The following is a 20,071-nucleotide window of genomic DNA, read 5'->3' as shown; positions in this document are numbered from 1 at the left end:
TCTGCCCCTCCCCCGTTCATGCTCTGTCTCTCTCTGTCTCAAAAATAAATAAAAAACGTTAAAAAATTTTTTAAGATACCTCAGCTCTAGTCCTCACTCTGCCAATAATTAGTGGAGTGACAATAGACAGGGTTATCTATATGGTGTTCCTCAGTTTACTACTCTGTAAAATCAGTAAAAGTAGTAGTTCCTTCATAGGTAAAGTCACCCATTTTAGTAGAAGTTTCTCAAAAGATGGTTGATAAAGGTAGAGGGTTCAATCAAATACTCTGTTCAGACTCCTAAGTTTATTAATATCCACTACTTCATTTGTTAAAAATATATATGTCCTCCTTATTGTGGCTAAAGATTTCAAAAAATGATTAAATGTTATTTCTTAAAGTAAATCAAAGCAGTTGTTTAGAATATGTTGTTCAGACCCCCTCTGAGGTTCTGATATGTATTTAGAGTCTTCCTCTGATCTCCAGTCACCACTGAAATATCTGAAATACCAACCACTGAAATATCTGTCTAAAGGTGACTCACTTCCAGTTTTAATCATTCACTCCTTTGGGATAAAGACCCTGTTGTTAAAATTCATTTTGGACAAGATTACTGTCAGGATATTTGGAATCAGCCATAACCAAAGTACTAGCTCATTTCCCCTTTTCCAAAGGAGAACAAATTGTCTTTGGACTTAAAACCAATCTTTAAAACCAATTTTCTCTTACTACATGTGTGTAAAAAGAAAGGAGATATTTTTTTTTCTTTTGTGATTCTGTTTGCCTGTTTGTTTTAGTCAGCAGTCTCTAATTGTTTACTCAACCTTGTGTCAGAGAAAGTTTATGGCATTCTGGAATTCAACCTCAGACCAAGGTTCTCCTCTGTTGCTGAGACACTGCAGAATTGCAGCAAGAAGATGCCATCCTGAAGCTCCCTCAACCTGGGTCTTTGGTATATTTGGAATCGTTGTCACTCAGGACTGGCTTTAGTGCAAATACTTCAGACAAAATTATGGAACCTCAAAGTCAGAATTTGAAGACAATACCATTATTATCTTTAGGAAGATTTCATATTTCTGAAGAGTATGGCTTTCTTCTGCCAAATCCTTTGGTAAGTATAGAACCTTGGACCAGGACAGAATAGGTTTCTCATGATGCTGATTTTTTCTCTCTTTTATCTGCTTAATTTATGTGGTCATTAGGGGAGATGCAATATAAATACCTGAGAAAGATGTTACAAATAAATCAACATGGAATTATGAAAAGAGAAAAGTGACAGCTACATACAGCACAGGATAGTTCAAATGGAATGTTTTAATGCCGGTTATTTTTAAAAGATTGTCAATCAGTCCAGTAAACTTATTAGCAAATCTGGGTTACCAAGGAAAAGACAGAACTTAGAGATCAAGTAAGGGAGCAAATCAGTTTATCTTCACTTGCTAGTAGGAGTGCAGAAAGAACACAAAAGACCATGGGTACTTTCGGTGTTGGTAGGAAGAGTTAGATATTCACAGACATTGCTGAGAAGAGGAAGAAACCCGTGAGAACTAACAATACCTATTTTTGAATTCTACTGAAGGCACAGCTTATAATCCAATTTTGTTTCATCAGTTAACTCATTTTTTTTAATGTTTATTTTTGAGAAAGCAAGAGAGATAGAATGTGAGTGGGGGAGGGATAGAGAGAGAAAGAGGGAGACACAGAATCTGAAGCAGGCTCCAGGCTCCGAGCTGTCAGCACAGATACGGAGCTTGAACCCACAAACTGTGAAATCATGACCTGAGCTGGAGTCAGACACTTAGCCAACTGAACCACCCAGGGGCCCCATCAGTGAACCCTTAACATTGTTTACTCTTTGTGGCTCAAAGCCTATTACGCTAAGACTGTAAGACTTCTTAGAAGTCACCTGGTCCCACCTTCCTGCTTTTACATTTCAGCTGGCTGAAGTGCACAGGAAGTGGCTTGCCAAAGTCATTTTAGTGTCAAAAGCTGAACTAATACTCAGCACTGCTAACATCTTTTTTCTACTACATCATTGATAAGGGCCCAAACTACTCGGGTGAGAATCTAGGGGTCCAATACTGCGGCTTTTGTGATGACTTAATAGATCCAATTCTACACCTTCCCTGTAGGCCTAATTCGTCTTTAACCAAATTAAAGAATACTCTGGAACTCAATCAACTTTTATTGAATACCTATTCTAATGCTTATTTATTTTTGATTGTTATTAGAAGAATATAGATGAAGATATCATCTATTCACTCTTCCCAAAAGCTCTCTGTAGAGCTGTTAGTTGAGAGAACAAGTCACAGATCTGCAAGTAACTTGAGCATTAGAAGTAATGACTTCAGGATGTTATGGAGAAGAGGGTTGTAGCCCAGTGTACAGATTGCAATCTCTGACTGCAACTAGGGTGACTGTGGATCTGTATTTGCCAGGGACTGAAAGGGTTGTCAAGACGTGAGGCTTTCAGGGCTAAAGCAAGAAAGTTCTGGGCAAACCAGAACGTGTCAGTCACTCTGACTTGCACTTACTAAATCTTGTACCCCTGTATAAATCACAAGCATTGCCTGACCCCAGTTTTCACATGTAGTAGGTGAAGATCTGATGCCACTCCCCCTGGATTGTTGTGGAGCATGAGACACTTTAATAAATCCAGCGTAAGGAATAGAAGCAGTTCTTCGAACCCTCATTCCAGTGTTCACTCTGTGTGTAAAACTTGATTTGGGAGTATTCCCATTGTCCCTGGTTCACAAGGAAAGAAAAGCCAATAGGCTAACACATTCTTATTGAGGTTAAATATTTACACTGAGCAGAGGAAAAATAATAATATAAAGTATGTAACTTTATAGAGCCATAATGATTGAGCTCCCCTCTTTGTTTCCTTTTTTATATATAAATAAGAACACTAGATGAGAAACAATAAAAGTTTCAAGGGCTTGTGATTGGTTCTGAGCCAGATCATGTCTGTCTTGTGATTTGGTTAATGGCTATCCCTTAGGAGAAATTTCCATTGCTGAGCTCATTATAAAAAATTCCCTGGCAAACTGGGCCAACTTTATAATAGCCCTATGCTAGATTTATGAAAAGTGATTCTGTATTTCAGTTTTATTTTCATTTCCTCTCATTGGTGTGAAATTTTAAACAGCTCTGCTTCTGGGAAGAGGCGAGAGAAGGAAGTTTTCATCAGAATCTGCCCTGTAGTTGCTTCATTAGGAGGGGTTCTGTCGCAGGTTGCATCAGTCAGCTAGCAGTGTTGATACTGATCACAAATTAGGAAATGTCTGTCACTGACATTGCCAAGGGCTCAAATAAGTTTTTCTTTCCTTTAGTATAAAGGCAAGTGATGCAAGAACTGTTCCTTCATGCCCTCTGGCCCAAAGATGCTCTTTCAGCAAGCTTAATTGCTTCTATAAATATTTACTTCAAAGTCTTTCTCCAGAAAACAGTCAAGCTAATGAATAAGCAAGCAAATATTGTGGCTTTAGGGGAGGGGCCTAGGTTAGTTTTCAGTGCTTTACCCCACTGTTTGTATCCACTCTCAAACATTTCCAGGGTCTAACGTTTCAGTGTAGAAAATGTATACCTGTCAGACCCGTGTCCATAAATATGCCACAAAAATCCTTTGCCAGATCATGGGTCCCGTGCATGTGTATGTGTGTTTGGGTGGGGAGAGGTGGGAAGTAATTTTTCCTTAGATATAAACAATACAAGGAAATCAGTTTGGCAGAAAAACAGGAGTCTATGTACACAATAGATGGAGATCAGATTGGTGTAGAACTAAGATCTCCAATGTCAGGCTTGAGTTTAGATTTCACACATCTGGAAAATAATATAATGCAACAGGCATTTCAATGTTTTTCCCAAAAGACTGTTAAGTGCAGGGTGGGTTCGAACAGCTGTTGCTGAACTGCACACCAAAATGACTCAGGGAACTTTAAAAAATACTGATGCCAGAACCCCAACCCAATGGTTAATTCCGAATCTCTAACCTAAATAATTCAGTGCTTGAAAATCATAAAATGCTTCGAGGACAGTGCAGGTTCAGGTTAGAGATAGGGGCCTACACTTGAGAGGCTGGCTATAGGTGTCATGGCTACAAGAAGCTCTGAGTAGAGCTTGGAAGTCATTTAAATGCAAAAACAAAGAAAGAGGGAAATTTTAAGTGTGCCATGGAGCAGCAGACAAGGAATGATGCCAGGGGACACTGGGAACTGTATTCTTTATAGCAATCAAGTGGCTACTTAGGAAAAAGAGATAGATATATCCTCTCCTGTAGAAATCCAAAGTCCTTGATAGAAGCAGTAGACTCCATGGGCACCTGGGTGGCTCAGTCGGTTAAGCATCCAACTGTTGATCTCATGGGTTGTGAGTTTGAGCCTCACATTGGGCTCCACACTGACAATATGGGGCCTACTTGGGATTCTCTGTCTCTCTGTCTCTCTTTCTCTGCCCCTTCCTTTCTTGTTCTATCTCTATAAATAAATAAATAAATAAACTTAAAAAAAAGGAGGATTTGAGGCAGTGATGGTGATATAGTAGTGATAGAGACAAAGTGATCAGATTTCATAATAGTTAATGTAGATCAATAAAGAAAAACGTGTTTGGGGATAGGGAGGTTGGATGGGGTGTGGATTTCTATGCCAAAATTAAGGAACTAAGAAAGTGAGTAAAGCCAAAGGAGAAATGTGCAGACAGAGATAAGGAAATAGGAGGAGCAGGAATAACCAAGACAGTCATCTGGAAACTGGAATTTAAACAATGAAACCACTTAGAGTTTTCTCACGCAGGACATCTCCGCTGTAGAGAAACATGACACAACATGAGATGAGCTGACGGATCCTAAGAAAGAATGAAAAGATTGGCCATGGGAAAATACAAATCTGCTAATTTCATTCAAATTGAGGCTCAGGGCATTTATTTGTTTCCCAGGTCTGCTGTAACAAAATTACCACAGTTTTGGTGACTTAAAACAATAGAAATGTATTCTTGCAGAGAGCTAAAGAGTAGAAGTCTGAATTCAGGGTGTTGGCAGGCTCAGTTTCCCTCCAATCATTCTACAGGAGGATCCCCACTGTCCTCTCCCTTCTTCCTGGGGCTCCAGCCATTCCATTTTCATGGCAGAATAACTCCAATCTTTGGGTCCATCTTTAGGTGGCCTTCTTTGTGGCTGTGTCTTCTTCCTCTTGACTATGTCTTCTCTTATAAGGACACTTGTTATTGGAATCACCCTAATATAAGATGATTTCATCTTGCAATCAGTCATTAACCAAAAAAGACCCTTTTTTCCAAATGGGGTCACATTCAGTTTCCAAGGAGATCTCCCTTCCTCTCTCTCTCTCTGTCTTTGTCTCTCTCTCTGTCTCTTTTTTCTTTCTTGCCCTTTGGAGGAGGCATACATTAAATACACCATGGGGAGTGAGATGAAAAGATAGAATGTCAGAAGGAGGGAGGGGCCTGAGCAACCAGAACTACAATTGCCCTAAGATTCCCAAATCTGACCACACAAGCATGGGAGGGTGAAGACAATGAAAAGCAGAGTCCAAGATATCAAAATACCAATGGGTCATAGGGACAGTTAAATATCACTGACCAGTTTTGTCAGCATAACGTTAGCTCATATTCACCAGTATGACCTTGATATTCTGAAGAAAAGGCAATCCTCTGTTGTAAAATTGTAGGTATGATGTCAGAGGGAAGTTAGAATATGAAAAAACATTGTATGGGCAGTAATTATATGACCAGAGCTACATGGGAAAGGAGCCTCTTCTACATGAATTTAAAAGGATATGCTACAGGGGCGCCTGGGTGTCTCAGTCGGTTGAGCGTGTGACTTCGGCTCAGGTCATGATCTCGCAGTCTATGAGTTCCAGCCCCACATTGGGCTCTGTGCTGACAGCTCAGAGCCTGGAGCCTGCTTCAGATTCTGTGTCTCCCTCTCTCTCTGCCCCTTCCCTGCTCGTGCTCTGTCTCTGTCTGTCTCAAAAACAAATAAAAAAAAACATTAAAATAAATAAATAAATAAATAAATAAATAAATAAATGGTTATGCTACCATCATGTTTTGAAACTGTGGCCTTTGCAGTAGGAAATAGGGAGGAGGAGCAAGGACATACTTTTCAAAAACTCAATTTTGTGTTTTTATTCTCTGACTAGAAATAAAAAACAAAAATTTTATGTTGTGATGATAATTTACAATTGAAAGATATTTCCATAAAATCAGATTTCAGTTTCTTTCTTCATTTTTTCCAATGAAGTCTTTGTATCCTCAGGAAGTTATTCTTTGGGGTTCATGATATTTCTTAATATTCTTCTTCTTCTTCTTTTTTTTAAGAGAAAGAGAGAGAGTGTGTGCACGTGCATGAGTGGGGGAGGGACAGGAGAGAGAGAGAGAATCCTTTGCAGGGTCCACACTAAGCAGGCTCAATCAAGAGTCAGATGCTCAACTGACTGAGCCACCCAGGTGCCTTGTGATGTCTCTTCTCTTAAGACAATTCTAGTTAAGAAATAGTGCATAGTCAATAAGACAAATTCTAATTAATGGCATAGACAGATTCGACAATAGTCATACTGATTTGAGTTTGAATTCCAGCTGAAATTCTTATCAGTTTTAAACCTAACAAGTTATATTTAATCTCTTTGAACCTTATTTTCCCTATGTGAGGATAACACTTTATGGGTTTGCTACAAGGATCAAAGTAAGAAATCCATACAAGTTAGATATGACTTCCCCTTATAATTTTGACACTCTGGTTAAAATCTAGAACTCAATTCTAGACCAGTCTAGGCCATGGTCTTACTGACAACAGGATAAGTTATGACCATATAGCCCAGAATTTCTATTTTTTTCCATATATGAAATTTATTGTCAAATTGGTTTCCATACAACACCCAGTGCTCATCCCAAAAGGTACCCTCCTTGGGGCGCCTGGGTGGCGCAGTCGGTTGAGCATCTGACTTCAGCCAGGTCACGATCTCGCGGTCTGTGAGTTCGAGCCCCGCGTCGGGCTCTGGGTTGATGGCTCAGAGCCTGGAGCCTGTTTCCGATTCTGTGTCTCCCTCTCTCTCTGCCCCTCCCCCGTTCATGCTCTGTCTCTCTCTGTCCCAAAAATAAATAAACGTTGAAAAAAAAAATTAAAAAAAAAAAAAGGTACCCTCCTCAATACCCATCACCCACCCTCTCTTCCCTTTCACCCCCCATCAATCCTCAGTTTGTTCTCAGTTTTTAAGAGTCTCTTATGCTTTGGCTCTCTCCCACTCTAACCTCTTTTTTTCCCCCCCCTTCCGCTCCCCCATGGGTTTCTGTTAAGTTTCTCAGGATCCACATAAGAGTGAAAACATATGGTATCTGTCTTTCTCTGTATGGCTTATTTCACTTAGCATCACACTCTCCAGTTCCATCCACGTTGCTACAATGGGCCATATTTCATTCTTTCTCATTGCCACGTAGTACTCCATTGTGTATATAAACCACAATTTCTTTATCCATTCATCAGTTGATGGACATTTAGGCTCTTTCCATAATTTGGCAATTGTTGAGAGTGCTGCTATAAACATTGGGGTACAAGTGCCCGTATGCATCAGCACTCCTGTATCCCTTGGGTAAATTTCTAGCAGTGCTACTGCTGGGTCATAGGGTAGATCTATTTTTAATTTTTTGAGGAAGCTCCACACTGTTTTCCAGAGCGGCTGCACCAATTTGCATTCCCACCAACGGTGCAAGAGGGTTCCCGTTTCTCCACATCCTCGCCAGCATCTATAGTCTCCTGATTTGTTCATTTTGGCCACTCTGACTGGTGTGAGGTGTTATCTGAGTGTGGTTTTGATTTGTATTTCCCTGATGAGGAGCGACATTGAACATCTTTTCATGTGCCTGTTGGCCATCCGGATGTCTTCTTTGTAGAAGTGTCTATTCTTGTTTTCTGCCCATTTCTTCACTGGGTTATTTGTTTTTTGGGTGTGGAGTTGGTGAGCTCTTTATAGATTTTGGATACTAGCCCTTTGTCCAATATGTCACTTGCAAATATCTTTTCCCATTCCGTTGGTTGCCTTTTAGTTTTGTTGATTGTTTCCTTTGCTGTGCAGAAGCTTTTTATCTTCATGAGGTCCCAGTAGTTCATTTTTGCTTTTAACTCCCTTGCCTTTGGGGATGTGTCAAGTAAGAAATTGCTACGGCTGAGGTCAGAGAGGTCTTTTCCTGCTTTCTCCTCTAGGGTTTCGATGGTTTCCTGTCTCACATTCAGGTCCTTTATCCATTTTGAGTTTTTTTTTTTAATTTTTTTTTTCAACGTTTATTTATTTATTTTTGGGACAGAGAGAGACAGAGCATGAACGGGGGAGGGGCAGAGAGAGAGGGAGACACAGAATCGGAAACAGGCTCCAGGCTCTGAGCCATCAGCCCAGAGCCTGACGTGGGGCTCGAACTCACAGACCGCGAGATCGTGACCTGGCTGAAGTCGGACGCTTAACCGACTGCGCCACCCAGGCGCCCCTAGTTTATTTTTGTGAATGGTGTGAGAAAGTGGTCTAGTTTCAATCTTCTGCATGTTGCTGTCCAGTTCTCCCAGAACCATTTGTTAAAGAGACTGTCTTTTTTCCATTGGATATTCTTCCCTGCTTTGTCAAAGATTAGTTGGCCATACGTTTGTGGGTCTAGTTCTGGGGTTTCTATTCTATTCCATTGGTCTATGTGTCTGTTTTTGTGCCAATACCATGCTGTCTTGATGATGACAGCTTTGTAGTAGAGGCTAAAGTCTGGGATTGTGATGCCTCCTGCTTCGATCTTTTTCTTCAAAATTACTTTGGCTATTCCGGGCCTTTTGTGGTTCCATATGAATTTTAGGATTGCTTGTTCTAGCTTCGAGAAGTATGCTGGTGCAATTTTGATTGGGATTGCATTGAATGTGTAGATAGCTTTGGGTAGTATTGACATTTTGACAATATTTGTTCTTCCAATCCATGAGAATGGAATGTTTTTTCATTTCTTTATGTCTTCTTCAATTTCCTTCATAAGCTTTCTATAGTTTTCAGCATACAGATCTTGTACATCTTTGGTTACATTTATCCCTAGGTATTTTATGCTTCTAGGTGTGATTGTGAATGGCATCAGTTTCTTTATTTGTTTTTCTGTTGCTTCATTATTAATGTATAAGAATGCAACTGACTTCTGTACATTGATTTTGTATTCTGTGGCTTTGCTGAATTCATGTATCAGTTCTAGCAGACTTTTGGTGGAGTCTATTGAATTTTCCATGTATAATATCATGTCATCTGCAAAAAGTGAAAGCTTAACTTCATCTTTACCAATTTTGATGCCTTTGATTTCCTTTTGTTGTCTGATTGCTGATACTAGAACTTCCAACACTATGTTAAACAACAGAGGTGAGAGTGGACATCCCTGTCATGTTCCAGATCTCAGGTAAAAAGCTCTCAGTTTTTCCCCATTGAGGATGATGTTAGCTGTGGGCTTTCATAAATGGCTTTTATGATCTTTAAGTATGTTCCTTCTATCCTGACTTTCTCAAGGGTTTTTATTAAGAAAGGGTGCTGGATTTTGTCAAAGGCCTTTTCTGCATCGATTGACAGGATCATATGGTTCTTCTCTTTTTTTTTGTTAATGTGATGTATCACACTGATTGATTTGTGAATGTTGAACCAGCCCTGCATCCCAGGAATGAATCCCACTTGATCATGGTGAATAATTCTTTTTATATGCCGTTGAATTCGATTTGCTAGTATCTTACTGAGAATTTTTGCATCCATATTCATCAGGGATATTGGCCTGTAGTTCTCTTTTTTTACTGAGTCTCTGTCTAGTTTAGGAATCAAAGTAATACTGGATTCATAGAATGAGTCTGGAAGTTTTCCTTCCCTTTCTATTTCTTGGAATAGCTTGAGAAGGATAGGTATTATCTCTGCTTTAAACGTCTAGTAGAACTCCCCTGGGAAGCCATCTGGTCCAGGACTCTTATTTGTTGGGAGATTTTTGATAACTGATTCAATTTCCTCACTGGTTATGGGTCTGTTCGAGCTTTCTATTTCCTCCTGATTGAGTTTTGGAAGAGTGTGGGTGTTTAAGAATTTGTCCATTTCTTCCAGGTTGTCCAGTTTGTTGGCATATAATTTTTCATAGTATTCCCTGATAATTGCTTGTATTTCTAAGGGATTGGTTGTAGTAATTCCATTTTCATTCATGATTTTACCTATTTGGGTTATCTCCCTTTTCTTTTTGAGAAGCCTGGCTAGAGGTTTATCAATTTAGTTTATTTTTTCAAAACACCAACTCTTGGTTTCATTGATCTGCTTTACAGTTTTTTTTTAGATCCTATATTGTTTATTTCTGCTCTGATCTTTATTATTTCTCTTCTTCTGCTGAGTTTAGGCTGTCTTTGCTGTTCTGCTTCTATTTCCTTTAGGTGTGCTGTTAGATTTTGAATTTGGGATTTTTCTTGTTTCTTGAGATAGGCCTGGATTGCTACGTATTTTCCTCTCAGGAATGCCTTTGCTGCATCCCAAAGCATTTGGATTGTTGTATTTTCATTTTCGTTTGTTTCCATATATTTTTAAATTTCTTCTCTAATTGCCTGGTTGGCCCATTCATTCTTTAAAAGGGTGTTCTTTAACCTCATGTTTTTGGAGGTTTTCCAGACTTTTTCCTGTGGTTGATTTCAAGCTTCATAGCATTGTGGTCTGGAAGTATGCATGATATGATTTCAATTCTTGTATACTTATGAAGGGCTGTTTTGTGACCCAGTATGTAATCTATCCTGGAGAATGTTCCATGTGCACTCGAGAAGAAAGTATATTCTGTTGCTCTGGGATGCAGAGTTCTAAATATATCTGTCAAGTCCATCTGATCCAATGTCTCATTCAGGGCCCTTGTTTCTTTATTGACCGTGTGTCTAGATGATCTATCCATTGTTGTAAGTGGGGTGTTAAAGTCCCCTGAAATTATCACATTCTTATCAATAAGGTTGCTTATGTTTGTGAGGAAGTGTTTTATGTATTTGGGGGCTCCTGTATTCAGCACATAGACATTCATAATTGTTAGCTCTTCCTGATGGATAGACCCTGTAATTATTATATAATGCCCTTCTTCATCTCTTGTTACAGCCTCTAATTTAAAGTCTAGTGTGTCTGATATAAGTATGGCTACTCCAGCTTTCTTTTGACTTCCAGTAGCATGATAGATTGTTCTCCATCCCCTCACTTTCAATCTGAAGGTGTCCTCAGGTCTAAAATGAGTCTCTTGTAGACAGCAAATAGATAGGTCTTGTTTTTTTATCCATTCTGATACCCTATGTCTTTTGGTTGGTGCATTTAGTCCATTTACGTTCAGTGTTATTATAGAAAGATATGGGTTTAGAGTCATTGTGATGTCTGTAGGTTTCATGTTTGTAGCGATGTCTCTGGTACTTTGTCTCACAGGATCCCCCTTAGGATCTCTTGGAGGGCTGGTTTAGTGGTGACAAATTCCTTCAGTTTTTGTTTGGGAAGACCTTTATCTCTCCTTCTATTCTAAATGACAGACTTGCTGGATAAAGGATTCTCAGCTGCATATTTTTTCTGTTTATCACGTTGAAGATTTCCTGCCATTCCTTTCTGGCCTGCCAAGTTTCAGTAGAGAGATCTGTCATGAGTCTTATTGGTCTCCCTTTATATGTTAGAGCACGTTTATCCCTAGCTGCTTTCAGAATTTTCACTTTATCCTTGTATTTTGCCAGTTTCACTATGATATGTCATGCAGAAGATTGATTCAGGTTACATCTGAACGGAGTTCTCTGTGCCTCTTGGATTTCAATACCTTTTTCCTTCCCCAGTTCAGGGAAGTTCTCAGCTATGAATTCTTCAAGTACCCCTTCAGCATCTTTCCCTCTCTCTTCGTCATCTGGAATACCAATTATGCATATATTATTTCTCTTTAGTGCATCACCTAGTTCTCTAATATTCCCCTCCATACTCCTGGATTTTTTTATCTCTCTTTATCTCAGCTTCCTCTTTTTCCATAACTTTATCTTCTAGTTCCCCTATTCTCTCCTCTGCCTCTTCACTCCGAGCCGTCGTCGTTTCCATCTTATTTTGCAGCTCATTTATAGCATTTTTTTAGCTCCTCCTGGCTGTTCCTTAGTCCCTTGATCTCTGTAGCAATAGATTCTCTGCTGTCCTCTATTCTGTTCTCAAGCCCAGCGATTAATTTTATGACTATTATTCTAAATTCACTTTCTGTTATATTGTTTAAATCCTTTTTGATCAGTTCGTTAGCTGTCATTATTTCCTGGAGATTCTTTTGAGGGGAATTCTTCCATTTTGTCATTTTGGATAGTCCCTGGAGCAGTGTGGAACTGCGGGGCACTTCCCCTGTGCAGTCTTGAATAACCTGAGTTGGTGGGCGGGGCCACAGTCAGACCTGATGTCTGCCTGCAGCCCACCACTGGGGACACAGTCAGACTGGTATGTACCTTCTCTTCCCCTCTCCTAGGGGCAGGATTCACTGTGGGGTGGCGTGGCCCCTCTGGGCTACTAGCAGTGCACCACTACTGCCAGTGTTGTGGTGCTGGGGATCTGGCGTATTATCTGGGGTGGATCCGCAAGGTTCACAGGGGCGGGATAGGTAGGCTCAGCTTGCTTATCCTTAGGTGATCTGCTTTGGGAGGGGCCCTGCATCACCGGGAGGGAGTCAGACCCGCCGCCACCACCTGAGGGATGGATCCACAGAAGCACAGCGTTGGGTGTTTGTGCGGTGCAAGTAAGTTCTCTGACAGGAACTGGTTCCCTTTGGGATTTTGGCTGGGGGATGGGCGAGGGAGATGGGTCTGGTGAGTGCCTTTTTTCCCTGCCAAGCTGTTCTTTGTCATCCAGGACTCAACATCTCTTTCTCCTATTGTCCTCCAGCCTTCCCGCTCTCTGAGCAGAGCTGTTAACTTATAACTTCCCAGATGTTAAGTCCCACTTGCTGTCCAAACACACTCCACCCAACCCCTCCACTTTTGCAAGCCAGACTCGGAGGCTCTGCTTTGCCTTAGGGCTGCCCCTCTGCCCTGGCTCCCTCCTGCCAGTCTGTGTAGTGTGCACAGCCTCTCCGCCCTTCCTACCCTCTTCTGCAGGCCTTGTCTGCGCTTGACTCCGGAGAATCTGTTCTGCTAGTCTTCTGGTGTTTTTCTGGGTTATTTAGGCAGGTGTAGATGGAATCTAAGTGATCAGCAGGACGTGGTGAGCCTAGCGTCCTCCTACGCCACCATCTTCTTCTTAGGTAGCCCAGAATTTCTAAATCATGACCAATTTGAAATAGAATATTTAATCCCATTTCATACAATAATTATGCCAATATTTAGCAAACTATGTGTCTTAATTTGATTTTGAAACATGATTACCCTGAATATCTTCCAACTACTTTTACTAATATTTTATGGCTTTATTATTGATCAAATCTTTCAATGATATACTCAGGTTAATAAGTCCCATAAATTGACAATCCAATGTTTGATATTTTACTTTACATTTATTTTTACTGTTTATATATTATTAATCTTTAGGAATTGGGGAACTATTGAAGTATGGTGGTTCATCATTAGCCAAAATAAATGATTTTATGAAAAATATATTCTAAGTGTTGTTATTTTATTACTAAATTAATAGAAGCATATTAAATAAATATCAAAAAATTTAAAAATTAGTTATGCTTAATAATATAATTTTAATGGTTGCATCAGATTCCATTTGCATGATATAACACTGAAATTTAAACAACATTGGACATATTGGTCAATTTCAATTTCCTCTCACTATTAATAAAACTGATATGTAAAACTTTTGTGTCTATTCCATGCTTGATAGTTTAATTCAAACCAAACCATTTGCCAAAAAATGCACTATCTTGTTCCTGAAAATAACTTGTCAGCATTAGCTAAGTTAGAACCCTTTCTCATCATTCTTTCTAACCTCCAACCATTTGTGCTCTCTAGTGTCAAATTAATGACTCTCTGGATTTACTATTCTCTCTTTTTTTTTTTTGCTGGTATTTTATTCATTGTTTAAATTTAGTGAGTATTTTGTCACTACTTTTTACATTTAAGGGCACTTAGATAGATGCTTAGAATACAATAGGAGACCAAAACAAAAGATTTGAAGACTCTAGGTGACTAATTAGCTTAGTGCCAATTAAAAGCTATAGTCTGTATTATTTAGCTAGTGTTGATTATGGGAAATGAATATGCTCCCTTTCTAGGTGGAGAGAGGGGCCAGAGAAGGTAAACTGCTTTCTATGGTAGCTGCTATCCATAGCTACTCAGCTTCAGCCTCAAATCTATTTATCTGTTCCTCAAGGGGGGGGGAGGGGAAAAGAAAGAAAAAGAAAAGAAAAGAAAATAGTTATTGTTAAGTACCATTTCCTTAGAAGACATTTTAGCCATCATTTACTTATACTTTGATTTATCTTCCAGCAGCTTATGAAAATATTCTCTCCAAACATCTGTATTATTTTTCTAGGTTTTCCTAATTCCATGCATAATAATTTTCTTTTATTTTATTAAAAAAGTTTTTTTAATGTTTATTTATTTTGAGAGAGAGACACAATGTGAGCAGGGGAGTGGAGGAGAGAGAGGGAGACACAGAATCTGAAGCAGGCTCCAGGCTCAGAGCCTTATGTGAGGCTTGAACTCACAAATGGTGAGATCATGACCTGAGCTGAAGTAGGATGCTTAACCGACTGAGACACCCAGGTGGCCCTTGCATAATAATTTTCTAATGTTAAAATATACTTACAGCAGTGCTCAAAATTGATTGGTCTTGTAACATACTATTGAATCAATTTGATAATATTTTCTTGAAGGATTATCCTTTTGTATTCATAAATAACAGTAGTGTTATTCTTTCAAGGACTACTCCTGAGGTTATATTATCTTCATAAAAGGCACTCTATGCAGGGCACCTGGGTGGCTCAGTCGGTTGAGCATCTGACTTCAGCTCAGGTCAGGATCTCATGGTCAGTGAGTTCGAGCCCCATGTCAGGCTCTGTGCTGACAGCTCAGGGCCTGGAGCCTGCTTCAGATTCTGTGTCTCCCTGTCTCTCTGTCCCTCCCCCACTCATGCTCTGTCTTTCTCTCAAAAATAAGTAAACATTTAAAAGATTAAGAAAAAAAAAGATGCATTTGATGCTGTCTCATTTAAAAAAAATTTTTTTTAATGTTTATTTCTGAGACAGAGAGAGGCAGAGCATGAGTGGAGGAGGGGCAGAGAGAGAGGGAGACACACAGAATCTGAAGCAGGCTCCAGGCTCCGAGCTGTCAGCACAGAGTCTCACACGGGACTTGAACTCACAAACTGTGAGATCATGACCCCAACCGAAGTCAGTCGCTCCACCAACTGAACAACACAGGCACCCCAATGCTGTCTCATTTTTAATATGCTCTGGAACAGAAAATATATTACAATTCTCATGACTGAAGAAATTTTATGTAGTAAGTTTTTAATTACATTTTCCATTGTTTCTACACTTCTAGATTTAGAAAATTATCTTTTACAGTTTTCCAAATGGTGACTGAATTCAGATTTTCAAATGTATTAACAAAATACATTTATACCATTCTCCTATATTCATTAAGAGTTGAGTTTTTCTTATTTCCTATTATAATCCCTTTATAATATATAATAATAATATAATAGTAGTAATTACTATTTAGTAAGTATTTGCTTGGTACTTGGCCTGTATTGATCTTAACTACATTTTTCTCACCTGAGCCTCACAATAATATTCACTATTCACAAATAATTCATTTGAGAATGAGTGGATTCAGCTTTATCTCTGAAACGTATCTCCTAGCTATCCACCCTACTATAATCCACCATTATTTCCCCCTGTTTCCTTCTGGGTTCTCCCTGCCTCCCCCCCCCCCCCACACCTTCTACCTTGTCTCATTTCCACTTTTGCCCAGCTGTATAACACTCTGCACAGCAGTCAGAATGACTTTTTGAAACAAAAATCCAACCACATTATTCTTCTCTTTAAAACTCTCACTGCTCTTTAGAACAAAACCAAATATTTTAATGTAGCCTATGAGGCCCCTCACGCTGCCCACCTATCTCTTCAAAGCCATCTGGTCTTTCTTTCACTTCACTTCACTTTACTGAAATATCATGTGAATTTCTTTCCACTGAAACTTAAATCTTTTATTTCACTTAAGACCATCTGCTTTAAATTCTAATCTGTCTGATAGTTTACATTCTAATTTTTACAGTAATATTGTCACCTAACTTTGTTGATATTTTCCTGGTTTATTTCTACTCAGACTTTTATTTTTAAACTTTCTGTGTTATTTTCTTAACCAGAAGTTTTAGTTAACCAAAGTGCTAGTCTAACAAAGATTTTATCATTTCTATAAAATGGTTTATTTTAAAAGCCTGTTCTATTTCACATTATAAATGTGTTAAGAAAAATTATTCATAATAAAGCAAAAGGATGGCTGTGTATTCATTTAATACCATCCTGGAGCTCTAACCGTCTCACCTAAGTATTAAGTAATCATCCAAGGAATGTCCTTTTGTTTGATATGCTACATACTACTGATTATGGCCCCGTCTGTAAAGTTACATATCAATTTGAAGATGTTTGTACAAAAGAAGCTTCTATTGAATTCTGGTGAGTATAAGATATACCCTTAAAGTAATGATTGTACTGCCTTATAGGACATTAAATGGATTATGGTTATTATTAAACATACTGATTTGATTTCATGTCCTTTAAAAAAAAAACAACTCTGTAAATACCTAGTTTAACAAGTGTTTTTGAAGCAACTTTACCATCTTGCTGATTTCTTTATTGATGAACCAAATATATTTTGGACATACATTCTATATTTATATGAGTACATTTTTAACTTTTTGAAAATTATACTGTGAAAGATGTGAAAGTCTAGCAAAAGAATAACATAAAATAGGAAATGGGGCTTCATAAAGGAAGGAAGGCCAAAGATTTAATAATTTTTGGCCTTCCCACTTCTGGATCATCTAATTATTGGGAAAAGGGAAAGAAACACAAGCAAAGTTTCTTTCAAATTTCTACCCAGTCGCACCCACCCCCTGCCTGCTATTCTCTATGTGTTTACACTGAGGAGGTATTAAGTACACTGAACTCTGAATCAGAAGAGGTTTGACCCAGCCACTGACCCGATGTGTGACCTCAGGAAAGTAGAAATTCATCCAACATCTTCCGGCTCTATTTCAAGATGGAAATGAGATACTATGTTCTAACCCATAACACATAATACACAAATGTAGAGAGAGTCAAGATGTAAGCATCAACGATAACTAGAAAGAGCCTAAAGGAAATATTGTTAGATGGGAAGAACTTTCTAAACATAATGTAAAACCCAATGACATAAATGAAAATATTGGTTCATTTGACTACTCTTTTGTGAATGGCTATTTTACATGCGTGCACAAAATGCAATGATCAAAGCATATGGGAAGATACTCAAACTCGTTAATAATCATGAAATTGCAAATGTATACAATATTATGATAGGATATACAATTTCTGGAAAACCACACAAGAAATTTGAAGGGTTTGTCATTACTAGATGGGAGGATGAGAATTAGGGTACTTTTACTTTCTATCTTATAAATTTTTCTTTTTTGGCTCTTTTGACATAAACATTGATTATATTATTTTTAATCATCATTTCTTTTTTTTTATTAAAATTTTTTTTTCAACGTTTATTTATTTTTTGGGGGACAGAGAGAGACAGAGCATGAACGGGGGAGGGGCAGAGAGAGAGGGAGACACAGAATCGGAAACAGGCTCCAGGCTCTGAGCCATCAGCCCAGAGCCTGACGCGGGGCTTGAACTCACGGACCGCGAGATCGTGACCTGGCTGAAGTCGGACGCTTAACCGACTGCGCCACCCAGGCGCCCCTAATCATCATTTTTAAAAGAGGCATATTTCCTGGGAAGTTATTTTAATAAGTTCATTAAATATTAAAACAATTATAGAATTTTAATGCAACAATATAATACATTTCTTATGTAAAAGCATAACAAAAAAAAGTTTAGTAATGCTCAGTGTTCCTAGAATCATAAATAAGCTGGCACTCCCATTATATATCACATACTATAATTACAATTATGAATTCATGTTATGTTTCTGTGAGAAAATCAAAAAGTAGTTTTCAACTTTTCCACATGCAGAATCTTTAATCAATCCAATCCACTTTTATAAATTTGTCCTAATAAGAAGAAAACATCCAAAAATACATGTATATGGGTGACTGTTTCAGATTTGTTAATACTGAAAAATTAAAAACAATTAGTAATATCTATTAATAGAATACTGGAATACCATACAAGATTTATTTATTTATTTATTTATTTATTTATTTATTTAATTTTATTTATTCCAGTTTGAAACCATAGTTTATTTTTAATGTAGCTCAAAATCTAATAACTGTATATTTTAAAACAGAAAAAAACCTCCTTTAGTTGTCCTTCTTATAGCATTGTTAGCACAAGAAAAAATAAAACACTTCTGGTTTACAAATGATACTGAGTCTTTATGAAAATGAAGGTACTTTATATTTATGGAATTTAAAAGCACAGGACATATTTTTAGAAGACCAAATTTACTTTGACCCATTTATAGTAATATTTGCAGTGTTAGAATGTACTTAAGTAATATATAATTAGGTCAATAAAATAAGGAATCCAAAAGAAACTGGTCTTCTTGAATTATTCACAGCACACATTAGAAACCTTGAGAGAGAACACACATTAGCAACAACGAGAAAACACCAGCAAGCTCAAAGGCAAGTTTGTATGCCGAGTATTTGTAAAAGGTTTAATAAGTATACAGCTTTTCTCGCTTATATAACAGATGCATTTCTATCTGCTTGTGTACAGCGAAGGATGAGAACCTGAATCAACTTACTTATGATTTCAGAAATGTGCTACTTCAGAAATGTATTCCATGAAATTTTCTTCACTGCTCCTACCACTGATTCTTCAAAAAATCAAAGTACACAAGTTCTCATCCCTTGGAACTGTTTTTAAAAACCAGTGCTTTAAATTGAAAGATAGATAGAAACCTAGCATTCCTGGTACAGCACCTGGACTTAATCTTAATTAAAGTAAGAGTTAAATGTACAACAGAAAATCTATCATTTCTTTATCCTTGGAGGAGAGGGATGGAGAAAAAGGGGGGGGGCATTTAAGAGCTGAGTAGGAGTAACAATAACTCATGATACCATCAACTCCATGATGAAGAACCATGGACCTCATCAATTTTGTAATTCATGTTGGATCAAGAACTTTAGTTAACCTCTATGTATATTAATGAATTCAAACCTCATGCTCTCCAAAATATGAAGATGAATAATGTGAGATAAACTTGAACTGCAACAGGTATTTCCTAAGTAGAGGACCAAACACCAAAGGGAATCCCTCCTTCCAACATTTTTTGATATGGTAAGATTTCACTGAAGTGGAAATTCTAACACTTAAATGTGAAATCTCTTGGTCAAGTAAGAAATTACAGCTCTTATGGGTATTATCTTATGTAATCACTATATGTGTTACATATTAAATTAAACCCAGAATTATATGCTTACACAGTTATGGTGGAAATGATAATAATAGATGGTACCAGTGAAAAAAAGGACTATCTTTAACCCCAAAAGAGTAAGGGGGTGAGGAAGTGAAAACAAATAGAAAGCCCACAGAAAGATGGACATTTTCTGACCAGAAAAGGTCATTCCAAACACAGAAATATAAAAAGAAAAGTATTTCCTTATTTCCCCAGAGTGGAAATAATGTGAAACATTTATTTTATGTATCAGACAAGAACACAGCTTACAGTTCTATACCTCTCCAAACTTACAGTTTCCAAACTGGGCTGGGTCTTATAAATTATTTTAATATAGGGTAATATACATAAAATAATACATAATAACATGTTGTATTGTTTGTGTTTGTATTTTTATGTTTAATTTCCTGTTCCTTTTCCCCTCCATAATTAATTTAACACCAACCCCTTTTTTCAAGTCATAGAACCTGATTTTTCACTACCATTTGGTGAGAAATTAAATTCATAAAAAGCAAATTCC

At 38.0% G+C, this 20,071-nt stretch overlaps 1 protein-coding gene across 2 annotated transcripts in view; it reads left to right on the top strand.

The window, feature by feature from the left end:
* The first annotated feature begins 595 nt into the window (after nt 1–595).
* Nucleotides 596–20,071, top strand: part of IDO2 (indoleamine 2,3-dioxygenase 2) — a 73,773-nt gene continuing 54,297 nt past the window's right edge. Inside the window, exon 1 of one of the 2 annotated variants that reach the window (XM_045055526.1) lies at nt 596–1,092. In XM_045055526.1, coding sequence (XP_044911461.1) covers nt 994–1,092 — 99 coding nt within the window. In that variant the 5' untranslated portion in view covers nt 596–993. The remainder of the gene's footprint in view (nt 1,093–20,071) is intronic. The other variant, XM_023252573.2, reaches the window with a different exon arrangement.

Source organism: Felis catus, chromosome B1 (assembly GCF_018350175.1).
Source record: "Felis catus isolate Fca126 chromosome B1, F.catus_Fca126_mat1.0, whole genome shotgun sequence".
Lineage (NCBI taxonomy): Eukaryota > Metazoa > Chordata > Mammalia > Carnivora > Felidae > Felis > Felis catus.
Note: the sequence above shows the minus strand (reverse complement) of the source record. Positions and strands in the feature narration are given on the sequence as shown.